This window comes from Staurois parvus, unplaced genomic scaffold, assembly GCF_062004578.1.
Source record: "Staurois parvus isolate SC_StPar_1 unplaced genomic scaffold, SC_StPar_1.0 ptg000040l, whole genome shotgun sequence".
NCBI lineage: Eukaryota > Metazoa > Chordata > Amphibia > Anura > Ranidae > Staurois > Staurois parvus.
The window spans coordinates 393,046-403,528 of NW_028317836.1; the positions used below are offsets into that span (position 1 = coordinate 393,046).

The window sequence follows — 10,483 nt, forward strand, 5'->3', positions numbered from 1 at the left end:
GGGACCCCTGAAGGGCTTGGTGTGGATGGGAGAGGGGACCCCCGATGGGCTTGGTATGGATGGGAGGGGGGACCCCTGAAGGGCTTGGTGTGGATGGGAGGGGGGACCCCCGAAGGGCTTGGTGTGGATGGGAGATGGGACCCCACGCAGTATTTTTTTTATTGCGGACCTTTATTTTTACATTCAGCTGTCAAAATAAATATTATCCAGACCTTCTAAATAAGTAAAATCATCACAGAAATAATTATAAAGGATAAGAAACAAAAATAGAATCACTAGAACTAAGGAAATCCAATGAGAGTCCATAAAGATCTGCCGAGTGCTGGTTGTCACACACAGGAGACGCCACCGAGTGCCGGCTGTCAGAGGACTCCACACACAGGAGACGCCACCGAGTGCCGGCTGTCAGAGGACTCCACACACAGGAGACACCACCGAGTGCCGGCTGTCAGAGGACTACACACACAGGAGACGCCACCAAGTGCCGACTGTCAGAGGACTCCACACACAGAAGACGCCACCGAGTGCTGGCTGTCAGAGGACTCCACACACAGGAGACGTGACCGAGTGCCGACTGTCAGAGGACACCACACACAGGAGATGCCACCGAGTGCCGGCTGTCAGAGGACTCCGCACACAGGAGACGCCACCGAGTGCCGGCTGTCAGAGGACTCCGCACACAGGAGACGTCACCGAGTGCCGGCTGTCAGAGGACTCCACACACAGGAGACGCCACCGAGTGCCGGCTGTCAGAGGACTCCACACACAGGAGAAACGCCACCGAGTGCCGGCTGTCAGAGGACTCTGCACACAGGAGACGCGACCGAGTGCCGGCTGTCAGAGGACTCTGCACACAGGAGACGCGACCGAGTGCCGGCTGTCAGAGGACTCCGCACACAGGAGACGCCACCGAGTGCCGGCTGTCAGAGGACTCCACACACAGGAGACGCCACCGAGTGCCGGCTGTCAGAGGACTCCACACACAGGAGACGCGACCGAGTGCCGGCTGTCAGAGGACTCCACACACAGGAGACGCGACCGAGTGCCGGCTGTCAGAGGACTCCACACACAGGAGACGCCACCGAGTGCCGACTGTCAGAGGACTCCACACACAGGAGACGCCACCGAGTGCCGGCTGTCAGAGGACTCAACACACAGGAGACGCTACCGAGTTCTGGCTGTCAGAGGACTCCGCACACAGGAGACGCCACCGAGTGCCGGCTGTCAGAGGATTCCACACACAGGAGACGTGACCGAGTGCCGGCTGTCAGAGGAATCCACACACAGGAGACGCTACCAAGTTCCGGCTGTCAGAGGACTCCACACACAGGAGACGCCACCCAGTGGCGGCTGTCAGAGGACTCCACACACAGGAGACGCCACCGAGTGCCGACTGTCAGAGGAATCCACACACAGGAGACGCCACCGAGTTCCGTCTGTCAGAGGACTCCACACACAGGAGACGCCACCGAGTGCCGGCTGTCAGAGGACTCCACACACAGGAGACGCCACAGAGTGCCGGCTGTTAAAGGAATCCACACACAGGAGACATGATCGAGTGCCGGCTGTCAGAGGATTCCACACACAGGAGACGCCACCGAGTGCCGGCTGTCAGAGGACTCCACACACAGGAGACGCCACCGAGTGCCGGCTGTCAGAGGACTCCACACACAGGAGGCGCCACCGAGTGCCGGCTGTCAGAGGACTCCACACACAGGAGACGCCACCGAGTTCCGGCTGTCAGAGGACTCCACACACAGGAGACGCCACCGAGTGTCGGCTGTCAGAGGAATCCACACACAGGAGATGCCACCGAGTGCCGGCTGTCAGAGGACTCCACGCACAGGAGACGCCACCGAGTGTCGGCTGTCAGAGGAATCCACACACAGGAGACGCCACCGAGTGCCGGCTGTCAGAGGAATCCACACACAGGAGACGCCACCGAGTGCCGGCTGTCAGAGGACTCCACACAAAGGAAATGCCACCGAGTGCCGGCTGTCAGAGGAATCCACACACAGGAGACGCCCACGGACATGCGCCCAGGCACAATAGTAAATCCGGGTCATACAGTCTTTGTGAAGAACTCCCATTTCTGTGTTGTGTTCATCAATGCCAATATTCCTCCCAGTCTAAGTCTTGGAGAGCAGCTCTCAGCCTTGGAGAATTAGCTCTCTTAAAGTTCAGCGTTTTTATTCTCCCCGTATGTGCTCGCTGTTTACAGCTAATAAATGAAATCATGTTATGGTCACGGCTACCCAGATGTTCTATATATGGACATTCGTAATAATCTCTGCATGGTTGGAGATGACCAGGTCCAGCAGAGCATCATTCCTAGTTGAGGCCTCTATGACACAGGTCCAGCAGAGCATCATTCCTAGTTGAGGCCTCTATGACACAGGTCCAGCAGAGCATCATTCCTAGTTGGGGCCTCTATGACCAAGTCCAGCAGAGCATCATTCCTACTTGGGGCCTCTATGACCAAGTCCAGCAGAGCATCATTCCTAGTTGGGGTCTCTATGACCAGGTCCAGCAGAGCATCATTCCTAGCTGGGGCCTCTATGACCAGGTCCAGCAGAGCATCATTCCTAATTGGGGCCTCTATGACACAGGTCCAGCAGAGCATTATTCCTAGTTGGGGTCTCTATGACACAGGTCCAGCAGAACATCATTCCTAGTTGGAGCCTCTATGACACAGGTCCAGCAGAGCATCATTCCTAGTTGGGGCGTCTATGACACAGGTCCAGCAGAGCATCATTCCTAGTTGGGGTCTCTATGACCAGGTCCAGCAGAGCATCATTCCTAGTTGAGGCCTCTATGACACAGGTCCAGCAGAGCATCATTCCTAGTTGGGGTCTCTATGACCAGGTCCAGCAGAGCATCATTCCTAGCTGGGGCATCTATGACCAGGTCCAGCAGAGCATCATTCCTAATTGGGGCCTCTATGACACAGGTCCAGCAGAACATCATTCCTAGTTGGAGCCTCTATGACACAGGTCCAGCAGAGCATCATTCCTAGTTGGGGTCTCTATGACACAGGTGCAGCAGAGCATCATTCCTAGTTGGGGCCTCTATGACACAGGTCCAGCAGAGCATCATTCCTAGTTGGGGCCTCTATGATACAGGTTCAGCAGAGCATCATTCCTTGTTGGGGCCTCTATGACACAGGTCCAGCAGAGCATCATTCCTAGTTGGGGCCTCTATGAACTGAACCATACAATTGTCCTGTAGTAGGTTTATACATTTTTGTCCTTTAACTGTTCCTGCAGTCCCATTACTCCAGTCAGTTTCCAGGTAGTTACCATCCCCCATTATTATCATTGTCCCTGCCCTTTCCATCTGTGGGAGGAGCTGAGTCTCCACCTCCTCATTAACAATAGGAGGCTTATAACAAACTCCAATGATGACCTTTGTAGTACCGCCCCCCATGTGCAGCTCCACCCATAATACTTTAGCCTCATCACACTCTCCATCACCTAGGTCCTCTCACACTCGCTGAGATCACTTCTCACAGAGACAGACTCCACCCCTTTTCTAATCCAGACTCCACCCCCTTTCCTTTTCCAGACAGACTCCACCCCCTTTCCTCTTCCAGACAGACTCCATCCCTTTCCTATTCCAGACAGACTCCACCCCCTTTCCTCTTCCAGACAGACCCCACCCCCTTTCCTATTTCCCCCGTCTCTCCAAAAGAGAACCTAGCCAGGAATATGAATGGCCCAGTCATGTGAGGAATGAAGCCAAGATTCAGCAATACCAATCCAATCCTAGTTCTCTTCATTCACCAAACCTTCCAACTCACCTATTGTGCTGGGCACACTTCTGGCATTGGGGAACAAACACTTCCATTCAACGACACCTCCTTCATTCACTGACACCTCCTTCATTCACTGACTCCTCCTTCATTCACTGACATCTCCATTCACTGACACCTTGTCCATTCACTGACACCTCCTTCGTTCACTAACACCTCCTTCATTCACTGACACCATTCCCTGACACCTTGTTCCTTCACTGACATCTCCTTCATTCACTGACAGCTTGTTCACACGGATTTTGTGTATTTTTTATTTTCATACAAATGGTACAAATTCCACTGGTTGTTTGTAACATGGAAACCTTCTTACCATCTGCCATAGCCCTCCCCTAATCTTTCCCCATTCCGCCCCCCAATAAGGACTGACCCCGGTCTGATCTGTCTACCACAATATAATCCCTGATGTACAGGAAGACAGGACTTCAGTGAGGAACATTTCCCGCACTCAGGACAGGAAAGTGGCTTCTCCCCCGTGTGAGATCTCTGATGTTTGTAAAGACTGTGAGTATATGAAAACCATTTCCCGCACTAAGGACAAGAATACGGCTTCTCCCTCGTGTGAGATCTCTGATGTGTGTGAAGATGGGACTTCCGTGAAAAACATTTCCCGCACTCAGGACAGGAATAGGGCTTCTCTCCCGTGTGAGATCTCTGATGTCTGGAAAGATAGGACTTATAGGAAAAACATTTCCCACACTCAGGACAGGAATATGGCTTCTCCCCTGTGTGAGACCTCTGATGTACGATAAGTGTTGATTTTGCTATAAAACATTTCCCACAGTCAGGACAGGAATATGGCTTCTCCCCCGTGTGAGACCTCTGATGTATGATAAGTGTTGATTTTTCTACAAAACATTTCCCGCACTCAGAACAAGAATACGGCTTCTCCCCCGTGTGAGATCTTATATGCACGTTTAGTTTAGATTTAAGTTTGAAACATTTTCCGCACTCAGGACAGGAATACGGCTTCTCCCCCGTGTGAGATCTTTCATGACTATTAAGATTGTATTTATATTGGAAACATTTCCCGCACTCAGGACAGGAATATGGCTTCTCCCCCGTGTGAGATCTTTCATGCAAATTAAGATGGGATTTATAATGGAAACATTTCCCGCACTCAGGACAGGAATACGGCTTCTTCCCCGTGTGAGATCTTATATGCTCCTCAAGAACGGATTTATATTGGAAACATTTGCCGCACTCAGGACAGGAACACGGCTTCTCTTCCATGTGACATCTTATATGCACATTAAGACCGGATTTATAACGGAAACATTTCCCGCACTCAGGACAGGAATGTGGCTTCTCCCCCGTGTGAGACATCTGATGTACGATAAGTGTTTGTTTTGTAGAAAAACATTTCCCGCACTCAGGACAGGAATACGGCTTCTCTCCCGCATGAAATCTCTGATGTCTGGAAAGATAGGACTTATAGGGAAAACATTTCCCACACTCAGGACAGGAATAGGGCTTCTCTCCCATGTGAGATCTCTGATGTCTGGAAAGATAGGACTTATAGGAAAAACATTTCCCACACTCAGGACAGGAATATGGCTTCTCCCCTGTGTGAGACCTCTGATGTACGATAAGTGTTGATTTTGCTATAAAACATTTCCCACAGTCAGGACAGGAATATGGCTTCTCCCCCGTGTGAGACCTCTGATGTATGATAAGTGTTGATTTTTCTACAAAACATTTCCCGCACTCAGAACAAGAATACGGCTTCTCCCCCGTGTGAGATCTTATATGCACGTTTAGTTTAGATTTAAGTTTGAAACATTTTCCGCACTCAGGACAGGAATACGGCATCTCCCCCGTGTGAGATCTTTTATGACTATTAAGATTGTATTTATATTGGAAACATTTCCCGCACTCAGGACAGGAATATGGCTTCTCCCCCGTGTGAGATCTTTCATGCAAATTAAGATGGGATTTATAATGGAAACATTTCCCGCACTCAGGACAGGAATACGGCTTCTTCCCCGTGTGAGATCTTATATGCTCCTCAAGAACGGATTTATATTGGAAACATTTGCCGCACTCAGGACAGGAACACGGCTTCTCTTCCATGTGACATCTTATATGCACATTAAGACCGGATTTATAACGGAAACATTTCCCGCACTCAGGACAGGAGAACCTCTTCCCTGTTGGATGGCCGGCCCGGTCCTGCACAGTCCGAGGTTCCTCAGGATACGAGGAATCCGATGGTCCATCTACACTGGGTGGTGCCGGACAGGAATACGGCTTCTCCCCCGTGTGAGATCTTATATGCACATTTAGTTTAGATTTATATTGGAAACATTTCCCGCACTCAGGACAGGAATACGGCTTCTCTCCCGTGTGAGATCTTATATGCACATTAAGACGGGATTTATAATGGAAACATTTCCCGCACTCAGGACAGGAGAACCTCTTCCCTGTTGGATGGCCTGCCCGGTCCCGCACAGTCTGAGGTTCCTCAGGATACGAGGAATCCGATGGTCCATCTACACTGGGTGGTGCCGGACAGGAATACGGCTTCTCCCCCGTGTGAGATCTTATATGCACATTTAGTTTAGATTTATATTGGAAACATTTCCCGCACTCAGGACAGGAATACGGCTTCTCTCCCGTGTGAGATCTTATATGCACATTAAGACGGGATTTATAATGGAAACATTTCCCGCACTCAGGACAGGAGAACCTCTTCCCTGTTGGATGGCCTGCCCGGTCCCGCACAGTCTGAGGTTCCTCAGGATACGAGGAATCCGATGGTCCATCTACACTGGGTGGTGCCGGATGGACATTGGAGGGAGCCGGGTTTTCTCCTGGACTATACTGTGTGATGTCCTCATCTTCTACTTTCCAGTCTGGAGACAAAGTGAGACAATCCTCAGAGGTTTTCCTCATCTCCCGGCCATGGACTAAAATACAAAGACAAAGAGGATTACTAGACAGGAGCTGATTGGTTCCCCCAAACCAGGACTCCACCCACATCAGGCAGCTTGGGCTCTGAGGAGCTTACAATTCCACCCTCAAGGGAACTAGGAAATGGCTCCTCTGATCTCCTACCAGGTCATTTCTTTATTCATGGACCTTAGTCAGAGAGGGAGGAAACAACCAGAACTGTCTTTTATAGGAGGGACAGTGATGAGGGGATTATAGGACGAGGGTCCCCACCCCCTCTATCACTCATCGCCATCTTCCCCACACAAGAAGTACTGCACTTCCTGATTTACTCCATGATTATTCATGAAGAAAAGCGGGGCTGAGCCCCACCAGAGGTCAGAGAGTGAGGATGGGGGGAGAACAACCAAGATGACGACTGGACTGATCCTGAAGACCACCATCATTGGGGTATTGACTCCTCCCTCATCCTGACCCTGAAGACCACCATCATTGGGGTATTGAGTCCTCCCTCATCCTGAAGACCACCATCATTGGGGTATTGAGTCCTCCCTCATCCTGAAGACCACCATCATTGGGGTATTGAATCCTCCCTCATCCTGAAGACCATCGTCATTGGGGTATTGACTCCTCCCCCATCCTGACCTTGAAGACCACCATTATTGGGGTATTGACTCCTCCCCCATCCTGACCCTGAAGACCACTATCATTGGGGTATTAACTCTTCCCTCACCTTGAAGACCACCATCATTGGGGTATTGACTCCTCCCTCATCCTGAAGACCACCATCATTGGGGTACTGACTCCTCTCCCATCCTGAAGACCACCAGATTTAGGGTATTGACTCCTCCCCCATCCTGAAGACCACCAGGATTGGGGTATTGACTCCTCCCTCATCCTGAAGACCACCATCATTGGGGTATTGACTCCTCCCTCATCCTGAAGACCACCATCATTGGGGTATTGACTCCTCCCTCATCCTGAAGACCACCATCATTGGGGTATTGACTCCTCGCTCATCCTGACCCTAAAGACCACCATCATTGGAGTATTGACTCCTCCCCCATCCTGAAGACCACCATCATTGGGGTATTGACTCCTCCCTCATCCTGAAGACCACTATCATTGGGGTATTGACTCCTCCCTCATCCTGACCCTGAAGACCACCATCATTGAGGAATTGACTCCTCCCCCATTCTAACCCTGAAGACCACCATCATTGGGGTATTGACTCCTCCCTCATCCTGACCCTGAAGACCACCATCATTGGGGAATTGACTCCTCCCCCATTCTGACCCTGAAGACCACCATCATTGGGGTATTGATTCCTCCCTCATCCTGAAGACCACCGTCATTGGGGTATTGACTCCTCCACCATCCTGACCCTCAAGACCACCATCACTGGGGTATTGACTCCTTCCTGATCCTGAAGACCACAATCATTGGGGTATTGAGTCCTCCCTCATCCTGACCCTGAAGACCACCATCATTGGGGTATTGGCTCCTCCCTCATCCTGAAGACCACCATCATTGGGGTATTGGCTCCTCCCTCATCCTGACCCTGAAGACAACCATCATTGGGGTATTGGATCGTCCCTCATCCTGAAGACCACCATCATTGGGGTATTAGCTCCTCCCTCATTATCACTTTCTGGTTGGAGGATGTTATCACATTATTATCACCATGTAAAAGTCTGTGCTCCAATCACATCATCCCATATAAAATGCCCAGCGGGGAGGAAATGGGGGGAACAAAAGAGAATCCATATTATGTGTATATATAGCAGTGGGGGGAGGGGCAGAGCAGAAGTCAGGACTATATATAGTGCAGGGGTCAGGAGTATGTAATGTACAACACGGAGTATATAGTGCAGGAGTCAGGAGTATGTAATGTACAACACGGAGTATATAGTGCAGGGGTCAGGAGTATGGAATGTACAACACGGAGTATATAGTGCAGGGGTCAGGAGTATGTAATGTACAACACAGAGTATATAGTGCAGGGGTCAGGAGTATGTAATGTACAACACAGAGTATATAGTGCAGGGGTCAGGAGGATGGAATGTACAACACGGAGTATATAGTGCAGGGGTCAGGAGTATGTAATGTACAACATGGAGTATATAGTGCAGGGGTCAGGAGTATGTAATGTACAACATGGAGTATATAGTGCAGGGGTCAGGAGGATGTAATGTACAACATGGAGTATATAGTGCAGGGGTCAGGAGTATGTAATGTACAACATGGAGTATATAGTGCAGGGGTCAGGAGGATGTAATGTACAACATGGAGTATATAGTGCAGGGGTAAGGAGTATGTAATGTACAACACAGAGTATATAGTGCAGGGGTCAGGAGTATGTAATGTACAACACGGAGTATATAGCGCAGGGGTCAGGAGTATGTAATGTACAAGTTATATAGTATAAGGGTCAGGACTCTCAGTATTAGTATTCTGTAATCAGTGGAAGCTTAAATGTTTACTGTAGACAACATGTAGAGGTGAGCTGGGATTAAACCATCATGAAACCGGTTAGATTGGAGGTGAGGAAATCCGTGGACAGAGGGGTGGCGGTGGACGTGGCACACTCTGACAGAGGGGTGGCGGTGGCACACTCGGACAGAGGGGTGGCGGTGGACGTGGCACACTCGGACAGAGGGGTGGCGGTGGACGTGGCACACTCGGACAGAGGGGTGGCGGTGGACGTGGCACACTCGGACAGAGGGGTGGCGGTGGACGTGGCACACTCGGACAGAGGGGTGGCGGTGGACGTGGCACACTCGGACAGAGGGGTGGCGGTGGACGTGGCACACTCGGGCAGAGGGGTGGCGGTGGACGTGGCACACTCGGGCAGAGGGGTGGCGGTGGACGTGGCACACTCGGGCAGAGGGGTGGCGGTGGACGTGGCACACTCGGGCAGAGGGGTGGCGGTGGACGTGGCACACTCGGGCAGAGGGGTGGCGGTGGACGTGGCACACTCGGACACAGTTCCCCACACACGGCTAAGGTGTAAGGTAAAGTCTATGGGCTGGAAAAATCTGAATATAAATGGATAGAAAACTGGCTGAAAGATCGTATTCAGAGAGTAGTGGTTAATGATTCATACTCTGCATGGTCTGGGGGTGTCAGTGGGGTACCCCAAGGTTCAGTGTTGGGACCCCAACTTATTAATATATTTATAAACAATATAGGGTCTGATATTAAAAATCCCAATATATAAGGGAGGATATGATCTCCATGTATAATACATAAGGGGGGGATATGATCTCCATGTATAATACATAAGGGGGATATGATCTCCATGTATAATACATAAGGGGGATATGATCTCTATGTATAATACATAAGGGGGGATATGATCTCCATGTATAATACATAAGGGGGGGATATGATCTCCATGTATAATACATAAGGGGGGGATATGATCTCCATGTATAATACATAAGAGGGAATATCATCTCCATGTATAATACATAAGGGGGGGATATGATCTCCATGTATAATACATAAGGGGGGATATGATCTCCATGTATAATACATAAGGGGGGATATGATCTCCATGTATAATACATAAGGGGGGATATGATCTCCATGTATAATACATAAGGGGGGGATATGATCTCCATGTATAATACATAAGGGGGGGATATGATCACCATGTATAATACATAAGGGGGGGATATGATCACCATGTATAATACATAAGGGGGGGATATGATCACCATGTATAATACATAAGGGGGGGATATGATCTCCATGTATAATACATAAGGGGGGGAT

General features: G+C 50.2%; 1 protein-coding gene across 1 annotated transcript; it reads right to left on the reverse strand.

The window, feature by feature from the left end:
- Positions 1–4,051: 4,051 nt before the first annotated feature.
- Positions 4,052–6,706, reverse strand: LOC149470515 (uncharacterized). The gene has a single exon (XM_089663045.1). The coding sequence runs from the start codon at positions 6,704–6,706 to the stop codon at positions 4,343–4,345; it is 2,364 nt and encodes a 787-aa protein (XP_089519171.1). The 3' UTR covers positions 4,052–4,342.
- Between the last annotated feature and the right edge of the window lie 3,777 nt (positions 6,707–10,483).